The 19,662-nt window shown below is 35.9% G+C and overlaps 1 protein-coding gene across 5 annotated transcripts in view; it reads left to right on the top strand.

Moving 5' to 3' along the window:
- PTPN13 (protein tyrosine phosphatase non-receptor type 13) overlaps window positions 1-19,662 on the top strand; it is a 234,395-nt gene that overhangs the window by 131,939 nt on the left and 82,794 nt on the right. For 4 of the 5 annotated variants that reach the window (XM_065877909.1, XM_065877908.1, XM_065877907.1 and 1 more), the window contains exons 9-16: window positions 2,142-2,364; window positions 5,959-6,033; window positions 6,155-6,329; window positions 8,241-8,394; window positions 8,805-8,943; window positions 9,810-9,962; window positions 12,860-13,042; window positions 15,803-15,965. In XM_065877909.1, coding sequence (XP_065733981.1) covers window positions 2,142-2,364; window positions 5,959-6,033; window positions 6,155-6,329; window positions 8,241-8,394; window positions 8,805-8,943; window positions 9,810-9,962; window positions 12,860-13,042; window positions 15,803-15,965 — 1,265 coding nt within the window. The remainder of the gene's footprint in view (window positions 1-2,141; window positions 2,365-5,958; window positions 6,034-6,154; window positions 6,330-8,240; window positions 8,395-8,804; window positions 8,944-9,809; window positions 9,963-12,859; window positions 13,043-15,802; window positions 15,966-19,662) is intronic. The other variant, XM_065877905.1, reaches the window with a different exon arrangement.

Here is a 19,662-nt window from a genome sequence, read left to right as displayed (position 1 = left end):
TTAGGAGGCAATTACAGTACTCCATTTGAGCTGCATACAGCACAGATTAGGTTGCTAGTGGTAAAGAAGATTCAAATACAGATTTCTTCAAGGTTGTGCCCTGCAGGATTTGCTGGTCATTCAGATGTGGGATTTGTAAGAGGAATCAAGAATGACTCCAAGTTGTGTCCTAAGCAACCAGTGAGTGATTGAGAGAAGGCTGCACGTAAGGAAAAAGTATCAAGAATTTGGTTTTAGACATGTTAGGTTAAAGATGCATGTTAACATCCAAGTAGAACACTCACTTAGGCAGGTGAGTAGAATTAGAATTCAGGGGAGAGCCTGGAGTTATGGGAATATAAGATAATTAAGACTAGGTGACTACATGAGATCAGGTAGGTATGAAGACTGTGGAGACTAGAAAACTCTGGAGGTCTGAGCACTGTTGCAGTCTAACATTAAGAGATTAGAAATGAAGGAGGATCCAGCAAAAGAGACTGAGAGGGAGGAGCCAGTGAAGTAGAAGGAAAATAAAAAGAGCATGGTTTCCCAGAAGTCAGATGTTTAAGAAGACGAATGATTAAGCAGCTGTATGTTATATGATGCTTAGAGGTCAAGTAAGATGCAAACTAAGAATTATCCTTTGGCTTTGGTAACACAGAAGGTAGTCATTTTTGTGACTAGTTTTGGTGAAATGGTAAGGACTCAAACTATTGGTCTGAGTCCAAGAGAGAGTGGGAGATGAAATGGAGATAAAATTTAAAGGACAGTTTTGAAGAAATTTACTCTAAAAGACAGCAGAAAAATGAGACAGAATCTGAAAGGGGATGTGGAACCAAAGGAGGATTTTTTTGTTCTAAGTAGAAAATAGTACAGCATGTTTGTATGCTAATGAGAATAACCTAGTGCATGAGACTAGTGATGCATGTGAGAGGGTAATTGCAGGAGCGAAGTCTTTGGGTGGGGGAGAGGTCTGGAATCCCATGCACAGTAGAGGTTTGACGCCTGTATAAGTGTGCAGGAGATCCATCCGTTGTAACAGAAAAAGACAGCAGAACATATGGATGTAGATTTAGAAAGTCCAGTGGTAGAAGGATAAGGAAGTTACTTCCTGATTGCTCCTTATTTCACCAAGAAAACTGAGGGAAATTCATCAATTGAGAGGAGACGAGGGAGAAAGTATTGGAGTTTTGAAAAGAAAAGACAAAGAAGAAAATATGAAATAGTTCCCTAAGAAAATTAATCACCAGGCAGTACTAAGAATCCACTGAGATCAGTCAGCATGGTTCTGCAGTTTCATGAGAGTTGAGGTTGAATGCAAAAGAATGATTTTAATGATGGGCCTTAGAATTCAAGCAGTGTAAGGGCAAGAGAGGGTTAATAGAGAGAAAGTGGTAGAGTCAATGGACTACAATTCCTGATAGAGTTGGTGAATTATTTCAAGGGGAGTGTAAGAGGAAGTAAGCTAGAAAAAATAAGGAGATTAGATAGAGAGGGTATTGAAAGATAGAAACAGGAAATTTTAGAGGTGGTGCAGTTATTGGTAATAGCCAGCATAACCATGGGTGTAGATTGCTGGCTGAGGTGGAGGAGGCCAGGGTGTTGGAGCACTCTTCGATCTCTGTCACACCACCACGAATGATGACAGCAGTAGTGGTGAAGACCGCTGAGTCAGCCACTTAAATCTTTCATGAATAAGGGGGAGTTGACCACAGGACAATGTCTAGAGCAAAGCAGAGCAGTGGATGGTGTGAGTTCATAGCATGTACTTCAGAGAAGCTGGGGGCTCTTGGAGGACGGGTCAGTAATGATCTGGAAGCTGAAATAAAAATCACGGGGAATTTCTATCGCATGTCCCGGCCCACTGGTGCAAGATTATGAGAATAAAACAGCCCCAATCTGAGAGAACTGCAGGGGAAGCAGTTTTCAGAAGATGCTGGGATGTTAAGAGAAGAGGTGAAGGATGTAGATCTACCTACAAGTGGGACACCATACTATATTAATATATTAAAAATAGGACTGAAATATTACTGCAATGGTTCTTCTGAAATGAAAAAATAAAATTCGTTTACGTTCTTGATACCTTACTTAACATGACTTTTTATTGTTTAGACTTAAAGTAATTGTTTTCTTCCCAACCCTTACTTTTCTCTTCTATATAGTAGACAATATGAATCACCCCTTGAAGGCAACTTAATTAATCAAGAGATTATGCTAAAACGGCAAGAAGAAGAAATGATGCAGCTGCAAGCCAGAATGGCCCTTAGACAGTCTCGACTGAACCTGTATCCAGGAGACACACTCAAAGCTTCCATGCTTGACATCACCAGGGATCCCTTAAGAGAAATGGCCCTAGAAACAGCCATGACCCAAAGAAAACTAAGAGTAAGTTGATTCTCAGGTTACTGCACCTAAACTTGGTCTCACAGGGAAATGTTATACAAAGTACTTTAAAAAATTCTATAGGTATCCTATAGGTTGCCTGTAGTTAAAATTGAAATCTCATATTAGTTTCCATTGGTGTTAAATATCTTGTTGGTTGATACTAAAATAAATATTTAGCTGTTTTCATGATTTCATTTTTAAAAAAACATTAGATGGAGTTAGAGTATCTTAACTGTATATTTTAAAAATATATTCATGAACCTAAAGTCAACTGGCTTTATTCAGTATTGTGGGGGATTATTTTTTAATATTAAGAAATTTTTTTATCCCACAAACCAAGAATATCAGAGATAGAGAGTTCAGAGGTGGTTCAGAAGCTCAAGAATGCTATCGAGCGCATTCCATCTTTCTGCTCTGCCATTCTCAGAATTTTGACAGTAATTCTCTTTATAGTTAAAGGATGACTGCATTATCTCCAAGCATCATATCTTCATATTACAATAACCAAAGATAAGAAAGAACAAATCTTATGTCTGTGGGGAATTTTTCTTTTATGTGTTTAGTTGCTTTATTTTTCTTTCAATATATATCCTCTATATTTTTATAAGCATAAGCTCAAAATGAACGTAGTCTTTTCTCATATAAGATATCATGAACATTTTACAACTTTTATAATACTATCGTTAAGGGCTGTAAAGTACTCCATTATGTGAACGTACTGTGTACCATAATTTATTTAATCAGTTTCCAGCTATTGGACATTTAAAATGTTTCTAATTTGTAATTGCTATAGAACATCCTTATAGCTAAATCTTTGCAGATAACTTCCTCCAAGTAGAATAGCCAAGTCAAAGGCAAATACCTTTTAAGATATTTTACACATATTGTCAAATTGCCCTTTAAAAGTTTCTTCCAATTTATGTTTCCTCTGATCATGTCTGTTTTCACCATATTCTTACCGACTCTGATATTATCATTCTTTTTTGTATTATTATCACCAATTTGATAGATGAGGCAGTATCTCATTTGTATTGTTCCTTTACAAATAATTCTTCAAAAGCAAAATAAATGTTAGGAAAGTGATAAAATCTAGAATGACTTTTTTCTTTTTAGTCCTACACTAAGAAAATATATTATCTTATTCTGTTTTGGGTTTTCTTGCTTATTTCAAAGAATCTTCCTAAAAGCATATTTGTATACCCTGAAATTGATAGAATTCAAATTTTCCTCATAGTCTTCTAAGGAGAAGAAACAGTATTGTATGGTGAAAATTACACTGAACTACAAATTAGAAGACTTGGATTCAGTTTCTAATAATTCAATTTCTAATAATATGTCTTTATGTACATTTTTAAACCACTTTGTGTCTCATTATGCTAATTTTTAAAATGTGGAATTGGGTTGTAATTTATAAGACAGTGTCTAATTTTTTGTTTTTTTTTTTTTTGCGGTATGCGGGCCTCTCACTATTGTGGCCTCTCCCGTTGTGGAGCACAGGCTCTGGACACGCAGGCTCAGCAGCCATGGCTCACAGGCCCAGCCGCTCCGTGGCATGTGGGATCTTCCCAGACCAGGGCACGAACCCGTGTCCCCTGCATCGGCAGGCAGACTCGCAACCACTGCGCCACCAGGGAAGCCCAGACAGTGTCTAATTTTAAAGTTATTAGATTCCAGTGAAATACAACTGAATTTATTTCAAGCCGAAGGGAAGAAATTCAATAAGCCTTCATCAATTTATCATTATAACCAATACATTTGTCAAAATTAAGCAATAGGCAGGATAGCATGGGCTTCCAGTGATTAAAGGCCCACATAAAGCATAAAAGGCACCATATATACACATTTTTTTCTAAAATCATAGTTTCAGAGAGCTAATGCAGAACTTTGGCTCATTAGAGAGTTTTTACCTTTATAGTATGCCACTGTTACGTGTCATCTCACTAAAAACCTGTGTTTCCTTTCAGTCAGTCAGTGTGTGCTTTCTTCATCAAAGACGTGCTATATCAATGACTAGAGAATTTGAACTGTTGGTCGTTGAAGGACCACACAGTGTTTTCTCTTAAAAAAAAAAAAAAAAGTGCAGGAAAGGGGAATTCCCTAGAGGTCCAGTGGTTGGGACTCCGTGCTTCTACTGCAGGGGGCCCAGGTTTGATCCCTAGTGGAGGAACTAAGATCCTGAGAGCCGTGCAGTGCAGCCAAATAAATAAATAAGTAAATAAAATAAAAAGAGTAGGAAGGCTATATTTTTGAGGCTGAAAATAGTACTAGTATTAGGAGGAACAGTTTCACAGTTGAACTAATGTTATTTCCCCAAACATAAGTTTTTAGTTCTTTTTTTTTTTCTGTATTATTTTTGATGCAGACAAATTTTTAATGTTCATACTCTATTGCCTCATTTGATCTGTATCAAATTCTGTGTTTTCCATGGCAGACTATTATCATTTCTTCTACTCTGTTTCTATTCTCATTTAAAATGTGTCCTACTGGTTCGTTGAGTATTAACAAATGCTTACTGTTAAACTTTTACTTAAATGGTACCTGTCACATGTTCCACACCTGGCTGTTGGATAGAATTCCCACATCAAGCAACCAAATGAACTGTACAGTGAAATGCAAAGAAGAAACCAACAAAAATAAAACTCCAGTAACCCCCCATTAGTTCAAACACATGCATGCACGAAAGCACGCCCCCCCGCACACACCACCTGCCTTTGGCCTAAAAATTAGCCCTGTGTTCATTCTACCTTTTGCCCATTTGGACATAATTTTTCCACCTATTCTGAATGCTGCTCCCTCCTGGAGTATAACTTGTTTTAAGTTATCTCTTCAACCAATTCTCCCCTCTAGGCAGAAAACCCTGGATATACAAGACATAAAGGGAAAGAGTAGATTGAAAAGAAGTAAATGCAGAATGTGGACTCTACTCTCCCCAGCTCCTGAGATATTATTTTCTTACTAGAAGCAGCAGTAGGGAGCAGAGACTGTGATACTTATAATATCCCTAGTTGTCACTAATTAGAACAGAAAAGTACAGGATTCCCAGAACTTGATTACAGATGGATGTGTCTTTTGTAATATCAAAATAGATGTTGTCTAATAACTAAGACTTGTTTTAGGGCAAATTGAATATCATTCTCTGAAATAATGAAATTCTGTTCAATAACTTTACACATTAGCATTATTAAACCAAATCCTTATGTGAACTTGACAACTCTATATTACTTCAGTAATTGAGACTGCTATTTTTTTGGGGGGGAGTTTGAGTCTACCTGGAGTCCAAAAAATGAAAACCTTTATTTACGTAAAACAATATAAAGCCAGGCTTTATATTTTATGTTGCTGGTAGAAAATGAAGCTGATAGAACTTCTATTCACACTTAGTGTAAGGCATATTCCATTCCCGCTCTTGGCAAATTCCACCATACTTCTTTATCGAAAGTTTTTACATTTGTTTCAAATCACTAGTTCTAATATGGTGGCCTTACATGTAGTTGTTTATTATTATTATTATTATTATTATTACATTATTTTCCTTTCAAGGAAAGAGCTAGAATAAATGGTAAAAACTATTGATTCTACTTCTGTGATTCACAGAATTTCTTTGGCCCTGAGTTTGTGAAAATGACGATTGAACCATTTATATCTTTGGATTTGCCGCGGTCTATCCTTGTAAGTAATAAAACCACTTGGTGTCACTTTTAGAAAATAATTTTAGTAATGATTTTTTTAAAACAGTAAAGTTCTTATAATGTTTACATTGATAACTTCCATTCATTTTTTTCAATTGTAGACCAAGAAAGGGAAGAATGAGGATAACCGAAGAAAAGTAAACATAATGCTTCTGAGTGGACAGAAACTGGAACTGACTTGTGATACCAAAACTATATGTAAAGATGTGTTTGATATGCTTGTGGCCCATATTGGCTTAGTGGAACATCATTTGTTCGCTTTAGCTACCCTCAAAGGTACCAAGGCATTTTAAATTCAGGGTATAGTATGGAAACTTGGCAACAATGACTTCCTATATCTGTTCTGCCTAACCTTCTTTTGGGAAATATTAACTACATGGATATGTCAGCATTGAGAAGTAGGAGTTAGGAACTCCCTTCCTATTCCTAACTAGGTACATTGTTTTAATAGCCGTGTCTTTTTAGCATCTTCTGTACCTGATCATGAAGATTTTTCTCTGGCATTGACTATATAAACATAGATTTTAATTGTTATATTTTGGGGACCATAATTTTGCCTACATATGTACTCTAGAAATTAGTATTCTGCTAATATGAGTTTGAATATATAACAGGACCCTATTTCTGAATCTCCATATCAACTTCTTCAGCTTACTATCCTAGAAACAGTGTCTTCCTAAATGTTGTCAGTTGATGACGGAAAATAAGTCACTTCACATTTTTTAAGCATTACATCCACTGACCTGTGACATTCACAACCATGGGGGTCTCAGAACACAGATTCAGTAGAAACTGCTGCTGTTTATCAATTAGAATTGTCATAGCAATAAGAAACCCCTTGGGGACTTCCCTGGTGGCACAGAGGTTAAGAATCCGCCTGCCAGTGCAGCGGACATGGGCTTGAGCCCTGGTCTGGGAGATCCCACATGCAGCAGAGCAGCTAAGTCCGTGCACCACAACTACCGAGGCTGTGCTCTACAGCCCGTGCACCACAACTACTGAAGCCCATGTGCCTAGAGCCCATGCTCTGCAACAAGAAAAGCCACCGCAATGAGAGGCCCATGCACCGCATCGAAGAGTAACCCCTGCTTGCAGCAATTAGAGAAAGCCCACACGCAGCAACAAAGACCCAATGCAGCCAAAAATAAAAATAAATAAAATATAAATACATTTTTAAAAAAAGAATTAGTTTTTTTTTTTTACAAAAAGAAACCCTTTGGAGCTGGGTTTAAATAAATATTTCTTTAATATTACTATATTTATAAATTACTCTTCAATATTTCAGATTCCTGTTTACCTCAAAATTTAACTTAAAAAGTTTTGACAACAAAGTACAATAAATTATAATTGAAGGATCAAATCACCCTGAAACCCTGCCAGATCAGGATAACACCATCTTTGTCATACAAGAAATATCTTTCAACTTAGTTTATTGAATTCTTGTTCCTTAAACACTAATAATTCATTTTGTAGAGTCATCCAATAAATATTCGATTAGTGCCTATTGATGTTCGATCACTTTACTAATTACAGTTTTAGACTAATCATGTAATACTATCTGTATAAAAATATTCAATTAGTCAGAAGTTTGTATCTAATTTTGTATCTAATTTCTTAAACATTCTGGATAAGTCAGATCTTACTGACTAATCTTTTATTTGGAGAGAATCAAGAATTAAATGATGCATTAAAACTAAAAATAAAATGATGATTATTGTTCCTTCTAGGTTTTAATGGTAGCTCAACTATAATAAATAGAGCTAATATTTATTGAATGCTTACCATGTGCCACATGCTTTAAACTACCAAATATTTTATAACCATTATGTCATTTGATCTCTACAACAACCCTAAAAAGCAGCAATTAGCACTATCCTGATTTTACAGACAAGAAAATTGATGTCTAGATAGGTTACATAATTTATTCAGTATCACACAGGTAGTAAATGATGTGGCTAGGAGTTGAATCCACATCTGTCTGTCTTCAGAGCTCTCATTTATAAAAGACTGAGCCATACTGCCTCCCATCCATATGCAGTGCCTCAGAATTCCCTGTCATACTTCTTAACAATCCTGTTTTATTCTGGTGTAAAACTGTTTTGTGTAAGTCTGACCAAAAAATGAAGAAATTAAAAGAAAACATGAAAGTATTTTTATTTTATCTGAATATTTCTCATTCTGTTCTAGATAATGAATATTTCTTTGTTGATCCTGATCTAAAATTAACCAAAGTGGCCCCAGAGGGATGGAAAGAAGAACCAAAGAAAAAGAGCAAAGCCTCTGTTAATTTTACTTTGTTTTTTCGAATTAAATTTTTCATGGATGATGTTAGTCTAATACAGTGAGTACACAAGAGTTTCTCTGTTTCTCTTTTTGGCCCCTGGTGTTTTGACCCTTTAGTTTACTGATTTATTTTATTCTGAATTATTTCAAATAATTATTGAAATAATTATTTTCAATAATTATTTTATTATTGAATTATTGAATTCTGATCAATGATATTATTTTATTCTGATCAATGATAAAGTCTTATTTATCATTGCTTATTAGTTTATTCTGAATTATTTTATTCTGATCAATAATAAAGTCTTCTTTATCATAAAAGAAGTATTTCCTTCAATATAGTTTATTAATTTCTTATGCTTAATCATAAGCCATCTGGGCAACTAAACTTATATGCCAATAAAAAAAATCACCCCAAGATTCAAGATCAAAAACCTAGATGTTTTGTGTATGTATTTGTTTTCCCAGACATACTCTGACCTGTCATCAGTATTATCTTCAGCTGCGAAAAGATATCTTGGAGGAGAGGATGCACTGTGATGATGAGACTTCTTTATTACTAGCATCCTTGGCTCTACAAGCTGAGTATGGAGATTATCAACCAGAGGTAGGATTTATTTTTTCCTCCAGGACAAAGTTTGCATTGGTGTTCTTATCCTCAGCATGGATAAAGACTAAACCTGGTTGAGGCATTTGCTGTTTATATCTGGAGATTTTTGAGGCTAGTTTGGTGCCTCAGAATGACCGAGTTCCCCGTGTATATTGGTTATTTCAAATCATGCAGTGTGGGATTTCTTTCTTTTTCTTTTTCTTTTTCTTTCTTTCTTTCTTTCTTTCTTTCTTTCTTTCTTTCTTTCTTTCTTTCTCTCTCTCTCTCTCTCTCTCTTTCTCTCTCTCCCCCTCCCTCTTCCTCCCTCCCTCCCTTCCTTCCTTCCTTTCTTTTTTTTTCTGTTTAAAAATTATCCTGTTTCAGAGTTTTGGGATATCTAGCACTTACCTTTCCTTCTCCCTATTTCTAACTAACAGATACTAGACATAAGGGTTACCAGCCAAATCTGGATCAAAGGGGTCTTCCATCTTCCACATGGATCCATGCAGTGATAGGCTGAGAACCCAGCAGAGCTCACTGTATGGAGAGCACATGTTCAAGGCCAAATGCACCCGAATACAAGTGGACCTAAGAGGAAGCAGGGAGCAAGAAGAGATTGTGTCACTCAAGCGGCATCCTTCACAACATTAATCCTTAACTATAGTGACATTTGGCCTTTGATTGTCAGTCTCTCCTCAAACTTGCTGATAAGTTCAGTCATTCTACTTCACTGAATAAAAAGAGAAAGACAGATGCACTTTCTCTAAAACTCATTCCTCAGAGAGAAGTATAAATAGGAGTACCTTATCTCTTGTTGAGGCAAGAACTTTAAGATAAGAGGAAGAGGGCAAACAGAATTTCTTACACAAACACTCTCCTTTTAGGTTCACGGTGTGTCTTATTTTAGACTGGAGCATTATTTACCTCCCAGAGTGATGGAGAAACTTGATTTATCCTATATTAAAGAAGAGTTACCGAAATTGCATAATACCTATGTGGGAGCTTCTGAAAAAGAGACAGAGTTAGAATTTTTAAAGGTAAGCGTGCAAGATTACAAATGATAAACTTTGCATCTTTTTCAAAGTAAGGAAGAAGTGTTGGAAGACATACATCTAAAAGCTCAGGTGCCAATCACTGTTGCTATATGCTTTATCTCAGCTCATTTATTCCTGACTAAAACCATGGTATTTTAATTCTCATTTTGTAAAAGAGGGAACTGAGGCTCAGAGAGGAAATGTAATGTTCCCAAAGCCAGTGGCTGATATGTGGAGCAAAACTATGATTTGAACCCATATCTATCTGGCTATGGATTATATGCTTTTATCCTATTTCATACTCTCAAAATCAAGATATATTATAAAGAAGAAACAATTGGATTTTGTGACTCTGGATAAGAAAGGCAAGTTGAAACTAATTCTAGAGTTGTTTTGCTTTGTTTTTTCTTAAAAAGCTTATGATTCAATTATATCTTCTAAAAATAGTCTTTCCATTAATGCCAACTAATTCACACGGGGGAAGGGAGTTAGAAAAATTGATTTATAGTTTCAGTTCTGCCACCATGTTCCTATAAGACCTCAGATGAATAACAGTGCATTTATGATTAGAAAAGACAGTACTATGCAAACTTCCAGTGTGAACAGCAAATATATGATAATCTATTGAGAAGAGAAAATTCAAAATATTCTCCCTTGGGGGGACTTCCCCAGTGGTCCAGTGGTTAAGACTCCCTGCTTCCACTGCAGGACGTGCAGGTTCGATTCCAGTCAGGGAACTAAGATCCCATATGCCCTGTGGCATGGCCGACAAAAAAAGAAAAGAAAAGAATATTTTCCTCTTGTAGCTCCCCAGGATGTAACAGCATGCCTTAGATTTGCTGCTCCATAATAAGGGAAGGGAGCCAAGTTTCCCAACCCTACAAATATCTATAAAGGGGTTTCATTCACAGACTTATACCACCTTTAATCTAGGATTTATGGTAAGAAAGGCAGGGTGGTTTGTTTTAAGTTGACTCTACTTTTAAAGGCATTACCTTATGTACTTATTTTTTTCCTCGGTTATTACATGTTTATACTTGTAGGAAGTAAATATCATGTTATATTTTTATTAATAAAGGTAGAAGACAGATTAACACAGCAGAAAGAATTTGCATGGGGATTTTCAGACAGTCTTGCATTTGAATTCTTGTTTCAACCAGCTGGGTAAACTTGGACAATGTACTTTAACCTCTCTGAGCTTCAGTTTTCCCCATATAAGTAGTGTGCTTAATGCATAGTAGGCTGCCCTTCTCCTTCTAATAATGTATCCTGTTACTCCTTTTCTCTTCAGCTTGAGCATCTTTCTTCTAACCTAAGAATTTTTTTTAAAATCTTATTAATATACCCTTCCAAGTTTACCCTTCTGCTATATATTATATTGCCTCTGAAAAACTTTTATATCTTTTTGTAAATCTGCTTTATTGAGGTATAATTTACATACAATAAAATTGACCACTGTTAAATGTTCAGTTCAGTGAGTTTTGAAAATATATATACAGTTGAGCAACCATTTCCACAACCATGATAAAGAACAAGGGTTGGCAAACTGTGGTCTGCCTATTTTATAAGTAAACTTTTATTGGAACTTGGCCATGCTCATTTGTTTCCCTATTGTCTGTATCTGCTTTCACACTACAACAGCAGGGTTAAGTAGTTACAACAGAGATCATATGACCCACAAAGCCGAAAATGTTTCCTATCTAGCCCTTTAAATAAAAAGTTTGCCAAAAATATAACACACTTCCAACACCAAAAATTTCCCTCATGTCCCTTTCCATTCAGTCCCTTCCCGCCTATTCCTAACTCTGGCAAATATTGATCTGCTTTCTATCACTATAATTTTTTTCTTTTCCAGAATTTCATTTAAAGAATCATATATTGCACAGTCTTCTGTGTCTGGTTCTTTTCACTTAGAATAATACTTTTGAGATTCACCCATGTGTGGTGTGTATAGTAGTTTGTTTATTATGGCTGAGTAGTTTTCTGTTGTACAGATATGCAACGATTTGTTTTTTTTCTTTATTTGATGGATATAAAGCTGCTTTAAACACTCAAATACACATTTTTGCATGAACATATGATTTTTATTTTTCTTGAGTAAATACCTACCATTAGGTTTGCTGGGATCTATGGTAAGTGTATGTGTTACTTCTGCAGAACTGCCAAATTGTTCTCAAGTGGTTGTACAGTTTTACAGTACTACCAGTAATGTATGGGATTTCCAGTTGCTCTACACCCTTAACAACACTTGGTATGTTTAGTTTTGTTTTCTTTTTTTTACATTTTAGCTATTGAAATAAGGTAAGCAGTGGTTTATGATTGTAGTTTTAATTTGTATTTCCCTAATTACTGTTATTTTGAGCATCTTTTCGTGTTTATTTGTTGTTCGTATGTCTTCTTTGTTGATGTGTCTAATAAAATCTTTTGCCCATTTTTGTATCTGGCTATTTTGTATCTGAGAAGTACGTATTCTTTATCTATTCTAGATACGATTCCTTATCTCCCAGTCTGTGACTTGCCTTTGTTTTTCCTGTCATTGACTTTTGAAGAGCAGAAGTTTCTGATGTTAATGAAGCTTCAGTTTACCAATTTTTCCTTCTGTGGTTCCTGCTTTTTATGTCCCATCTAAGATATCTTTGTCTAACCCACAGTCAAATATTTTCTAAACTTTATAGTTTTAGCTCCTGTATTTAAGTCTGTTATCGTTTTTGGGATAATTTTCATATATTGGCTAAAGTAAGGGTCAAGATTTATTTTCTTGGCATGTGAATATCCAGTTGTTCCAGCAACATTTGTTTAAGAGACTATCCTTTCCATATTAAATGACATTGGTACAACTTCTTTATCTTTAAGTCACCTTTTCCAAGGTGCATTTTTATGTTATGGTATTGTTCCAACAGGTCTGCCAAAGACTGACAGAATATGGAGTTCATTTTCACCGGGTGCACCCTGAGAAAAAGTCACAAACGGGAATACTGCTTGGAGTCTGTTCTAAAGGTGTCCTTGTGTTTGAGGTTCACAATGGAGTTCGCACATTGGTCCTTCGCTTTCCATGGAGGGAAACCAAGAAAATTTCTTTTTCCGTATGTCCATTTTAACCTCTCTTGATTCTACATTTAAATTGGTGTTGTCGATTTCAAATGTAACGTATTAATTGACTTTTCTTAAGCGAACTTTAAACCCTGGGATTCTACATTTAAATTGGTGTTGTCGATTTCAAATGTAACGTATTAATTGACTTTTCTTAAGCGAACTTTAAACCCTGGCATTTAGTAGGGCTTATATGTCTTAATACTATTTAACTCTTCTTTCTTAGTTGTGGGAAGTATTATTGAGATTTTGGTTTTGGTTTTCTCAGAAGGTGATTTTTAAAAGAATTCTTAGCTGGTTATATGCTCAATTAACTTTAGTTAAATTACAACCAAGTTGACTTCTCTGTTAATTCAGAACTTATTCTAGGGTACTAATACTTCTCACATGGAGAAAACCCGCTAATGTATTTAAGACTGATAATTATCTTAACCCCAGTGAACTTTGTCTAGTTTAGTAATAGGTCCCTCACAGAACTGTATTTGAATCTCAGTGGTCCAGAGATTTACTGACTTTTATGAACTAGCCTCAGGACTTTCTACAGTTTTAAGTTTTAGTGTGTAGTCTCTGGAGATAAAGTTAGGAAAGCAATTTTTAGAAAATCATGTTTATGAAAGATAATGAACTATAAAGGCATATTTTGATTTTGGAAGTAGGTGGAAAATCTGAACATTGAAGTGTGATTGTCAAACCCCAGAGGTAAATCAAAAATCTGTTCAGGTATTTGTTTTCCTAATGGTATTCAGGGACTACTGACTAGTATTCAGGGACTACTGACTATCTTTAGTTTATATTTGGGCTGAAATATGGTTTCACCAGAACAAACAAAATTTATAAGGTTATAATATCAAAGTCCCAACTGACTGTGGATAATCTTCAACCTAGAGACCTTTGGAATCATTTCTAGACCTGAGGGTTAGTTGGTTGGTTTCCCGTGAAACCCAGAGATACCACTAAGATTACCACATAATAATGTATTCTCTCAGGAAATCCCAGACCATCCTCATCTTCCCAAGATTGTCAAGATCAGGAAATTACCTAGGTTTAACTTACCTTCCCCAATGAAAATGCTGGCAGAGCAAGTGCCTAGAGGAAACCTTGATGAATTAAATACAAATCTAATTTGGACTCGTTTTAAAAGGGCAGCAAATCAAATAATCATCCAGCATTCAGCCGTCATTTACCAGCTATCACATCAGCCCTACAATAAAAATAGAACTAGCTGTGATTAGCTCATTTTTAAAGATCTCCAGTAATAAAGAATAGCCCACATTTCCCTGCAAACTATTCCTGTCTTTAACAGAACTTGTTTATCCTGTAGTTCTTTCTCTAACACAGAGTTCTCTTTTTTAAACTCTCCTTTTTTCTTCCACTGGCCTCTGGGGAGATGGATAAGTTACCCTTCGCCCTTCTCATCTCTTACAACTGAATTTCCTTAGGCACATTTCTTGTCCAGTCCATCAGTTAATACTTAGGATCAATTATCCTTATGATTTGTTTCAAACCTGTACAGCTTTACGACTGTGGAGTTCAACATCCTTGGGAATTACTTGATAGTGGTTAAATGCACTGTTAGTTAGGAGAAAAATTCCCCAACTATTTGAAGAGTTACTAGGAATGCTACTGGTAGTCAGGATACTAGTTTGGTGCTACTATAGCTTTAATTCCTCTCTAATACTTGCTGGTTTCCTTTACTAAAGAAAGAGAGAACAGGGTCCCCAAGATTTCATTGGTAACAACATCTAGCAAGAATTTAATAGTCTTATTTTGTTTTTAAGACCAGGAATTATGAAGATGGCACCTGCATGATTGAAGTTTGAGTAATACTCTGTTATCATATCTTTTGTGAGTCTATGAAATTTGACTTGTCTGAGCCTATTTCTGCATTTGACAGCAAGACAAGGGACATGATATAGAGGAAATAATTTGTACAGTAGAGAAGCCAAGAGCTACAGTAGAATCTAGCTGGGCTTGAGCAATTCTCCAGAGACATTAGTCTTAGATCCCTGACATGTTGAATTCTAGTCTTTTAAGGCATATGGATCACTGCAAGCCTTACCACATAGGTCGCAATATTTCAGGGTGTCCTCTTACATATGAAACATTCATTTTTAAGAAGCAGGGAGATAAAACTGATTAATGATTCTTTTCCTTTCCCAGAATTTGGCAAGAATCACTGTCTCTAAATATTGATGTGTTTCATCTCTCAGCCCAGCAGTTATGTTATCCGGTGTTTCTGCATTCCAACATTTTCCTTAACTTCCCACATTTTCCATCCCAGCCTTCATGCCACCAAGATTTTTCTTGACTGAATCACAGCGCTTATTACTGCATATTAATATCAGTTTTTGTTGAACTTCATTTTTTTAATCTAAGACTGTAGAACATATATTTCTTGTAATTTCTTTTTCAAATAGTTTTGGTGTTTGTAAACATTGCAGTAAACTCAAAATATCAGTAATCTTTAAAGGAAACTGTTTCCCTTGCTGGTGGCTGGTATACAGTCTATACAATCTGATTTAGGCTACAGTTTCTAAAAGTGGCAAATAATATTAATTTCATTTATTTCCTAAATTTCTAATAATACAGTTATATTTTTCTATATTTATATTAGATATAGGTCAATGAGTATTCATGCCTACTAATGTGAAGTAAAAATATATCTGTACTTACTCATTGTTTCTAAAATTTGGTCATGCAATGAAGTGATAGGAAAATATCCTAATTTTAAATACCCTTGATTAATACTGTAGAAAAAGAAAATCACATTGCAGAATACATCAGATGGAATAAAACACGCCTTCCAGACAGACAACAGTAAGATATGCCAGTACCTGCTGCACCTCTGCTCTTCCCAGCATAAGTTCCAGCTGCAAATGAGAGCAAGACAGAGCAACCAAGATGCCCAGGATATCGGTAAGGAGAAGCAAACTGTGTCAGATGACTCCAGGGTAGATGCATGATTTTTGCCACAAACTTTAAAAGAACTTCCACTTTTAGGATGAAAATGACAAGGTATGTAGATGTTAAATGACTAAGTCAAGTTCATAAAGGTGTCATAAATGAAGCTGAGATGTCAACTTCATGTTTATTTTGAAAACAGCACCCCTCATCAGTCAGGGAGTACCTATTGAACTATTTTGTGCTGATTGTTAGGCTAGCTGATGTAAATATTGTAAAAGTTTCAGACACATTCTCTACCCGTAGTAAACTTACACACTGGGAGATAAGACCAACAAACATGAAACAGTAATACACAGTAGAGGGTCAAGGTTTCAATAACAGGTTATATTGTACAGTCTCTGATATACACTACAGGAGGAAAAGGAGATCAGAGGATAGAGTATGTGAGTGGTGGCACTTGAATTGGAATTTTCAGGACAAAAATAATTAAGTAGGTTGACGATAAATGGAAGGGCTTTTCAGATAAGGGAAAGAACATGGGAAACAAGGTGGTGGACTCTGCACCCAGAATGGGGAAGTCATGTACCATAACAGTTTTGGGGGTGACAGATTTCAGTTTTACTTGGTCACGTCCCTGTTCTGAGACTGACGTGAGTAACCATAGTACCAATATAAGTGCTCAGGAGAGCGGTTTCAGTTCCTTTTGAAAAGGAACCAACAGAAGAAACCAATTTAGCTCTGAAGAAAATCTCAATCAGAACTGAAATATTTAAAGCTTACTCTGCAAGACCACATGTAGAGATTAAAGTTGTAGAAAGTCTAGTTCTGCATATTAAATTCTTATAGACTTCAGTGAAACACTTTTTTAATCAAGAATTTGATTAAAAAATTAAATGTAATGGCACTGATGACTTTGTGCAGTAGAGCCCTATGAATTCTTTATCCGAAACTTCCCACGTAGGATCAGACTGGGGTGATGGCAACCTATGAATAAATGTTTCTCAGCCTTTCAGAATCAAGATGGTAGGGGCTGTATACTGATTAAAAATGAAGATTCCAGAAACCTGTGTGACACTTAGTGAATCACAGTCTTTGGGCATTGGGTCCCTGGAATCTGCATTTTAACAGGCTTTCCTCAGTAGTGATTTTATGCATGCTACAATATGATAACTGTTGCTGTAATCTCATTATTCCTTTTCTTTCCCTGCTTTGCTCTGCTAAAAAATTTGTATGCTCATATATTTTCAAAGTATAGTGAAATATACAGAATGAAGTAAGTCAGAAAGAGAAAATCAAATACCGTATGCTAACACATATATATGGAATCTAAAAAACAAAACAAAAAAATGGTCATGAAGAACCTAGGGGCAAGATGGGAATAAAGGCGCAGACCTACTAGAGAATGGACTTGAGGATACGGGGAGGGGAAAGGGTAAGCTGGGACAAAGTGAGAGAGTGGCATGGACATATATACACTACCAAATGTAAAAGATAGCTAGTGGGAAGCAGCCGCATAGCACAGGGAGATCAGCTTGGTGCTTTGTGACCACCTAGAGGGGTGGGATAGGGAGGGTGGGAGGGAGGGAGACGCAGAGGGAAGAGAGATGGGGATATATGTATAGGTATAACTGATTCACTTTGTTATAAAGCAGAAACTAACATACCATTGTAAAGCAATTATACTCCAATAAAGATGTTAAAAAAAAAAAGAGAGAGAGAGAGAAACCACTGCAATGAGAAGCCTGCGCACCACAAGGAGGAGTAGCCCCCGCTCGCTGCAACTAGAGAAAGCCTGCGCGCAGCAACAAAGACCCAGCGCAGCCAAAAATAAGTAAATAAAATAAATAAATTTTTTTAAAAAAGTATAGTGAAATAAACATGAGAGTCATTGATATGCCTACTTAGATTAATATTCTATTCAAGTCAGAATTGAAAAATTGAAGGTTACATTATTATAGATGTGGTATAGGGTGCTATAGTGAAGAGTCAGAAGACAAAACTATGAACCAGCTTTCTGCCCTCAACATTTCAATGATATATTGTGGTAGTTAAGAACATGAACTGTGGGGCAAGACTGCCAGTGTTCAAACCACGCTCTCTTACTTGCAAGCTCTGAAACCGTGGGCAGGCGACTCAAACTCTCTGCCTTAGCTCCGCATCTGGTAAAATGATTATCATAATGATAATACCAACATTATAAGGTTATTGTGAAGACGAAATGAATTCATACATGTAAAAGTGCCGGCACAAAATAAGTATTGAATAAATATTCATTATCCTTCTTATCATCAACATTGTTTTACCACGACTACCACTAGTTATAGTAGTAGTAGGATGACCTTAGGAAAGGAACTGACGTTTTGAGGTCTCATTTTCTTCACCCATGAAGTGGGAATGTTCTACATATCTCAGTTTTCCCCCTAAGAACACAACTATGTATCCTTAAATTCATATGTAAAAGGACTTTAAGATGGTATTATCTACATCTATTCCCTGATTTTGTTAAGCCTCGAAAGGAATTATTTTCTGCTTGGAAGCAGCTTAGAAGTAACTACCTGCCTACTTAACTGTCTGTACTAGACAAGTGAAAATAACTGGTGTTATCTATTGGAGTTTGATGGGGTCACAAGTGTATGTTGCTTCTTTAGAGTCATAGGATATGTGTGATAGAAAGAACCTTAGAAGCCATTAAGTCCAAAATTTTACTGATGAGGAAACAGGTTCAGAGAAAAGAGTGTCTCACTTAACCTCATAGTTAGAAGTCAAAGGAGACTAGAACGTGATCTCTTAATTCCTAATCCAGTAGTCTTTCTATTTGATAAGTTTCCAAAGAACTAATTTGCATGGAATTAAGATTAATAATCATTTACTGAGCACTTGCTACATGCTAGGTGCTGTGGGTTACAAAAATAAATGAAGCCTCTCTCCTCAAAAGAGCATACAATTTAGTTGATGATATAAGGAAATACAAAACAAGTACAAGAGACTGAATAGTAGCACAGTGTGGATTGCAGACTGAGTGTGGAACTAACAAAGACTTTGAGTTCAAATTTGAAACATTAGTAATAGGATGTAGGTTCATTCTAATGTCCTTTCCCATCCTGGTGGTCCATGTTGGAATCCTTTCCAGGTGAAGGGCAGTAGGACAGTAGATAAGTGGGTGGTTTATTATTCCATCCCATGGATATGTGCAATGCTTTAAATTCTACCCGGGAATGAGCTATGAATGGATTTGAATAGCATAATCCTTGGTATGTTTACAAAACAGATATAACCTAAGCTGAACTGGTGGTCCCTATGCCTGCCAAAGTTTGGTCTACATTTTCCTTTAGGGTGAAGAAAACTTTTGGGTATAGAGGCATTTCCTAGTAGTTGAATCTGTTTAAGACTCAGTTTTTGCGTCTTTGAATAAAGTCTGCTCTCAAAGTAAAAGAAAATAAAATTAATGTTATCTGCTCTCATAAAAACTCTTATTTGAAGCTAAAGATTATACTGGGAATTTTAAAACAAAAGGGTTTTTTTTAATTGTTATGTTTTAACTTGGTGTCCACTTGTACTTCAGAGAAAGAATGTTGAATTTTCCTGGTGATGAGACATGTTTTTTTTTTTTAATTTCCCCTTTTGTGAGGACATTTACATTTATATAGGAAATTTCCTTATTTCTTTTTTTTTTTTTTTTTTTTTTTCCCTGTACGCGGGCCTCTCACTG

This window comes from Phocoena phocoena, chromosome 5 (genome assembly GCF_963924675.1).
Source record: "Phocoena phocoena chromosome 5, mPhoPho1.1, whole genome shotgun sequence".
NCBI classification, from domain to species: domain Eukaryota; kingdom Metazoa; phylum Chordata; class Mammalia; order Artiodactyla; family Phocoenidae; genus Phocoena; species Phocoena phocoena.
This window is presented reverse-complemented; position numbering and strand designations above follow the sequence as displayed.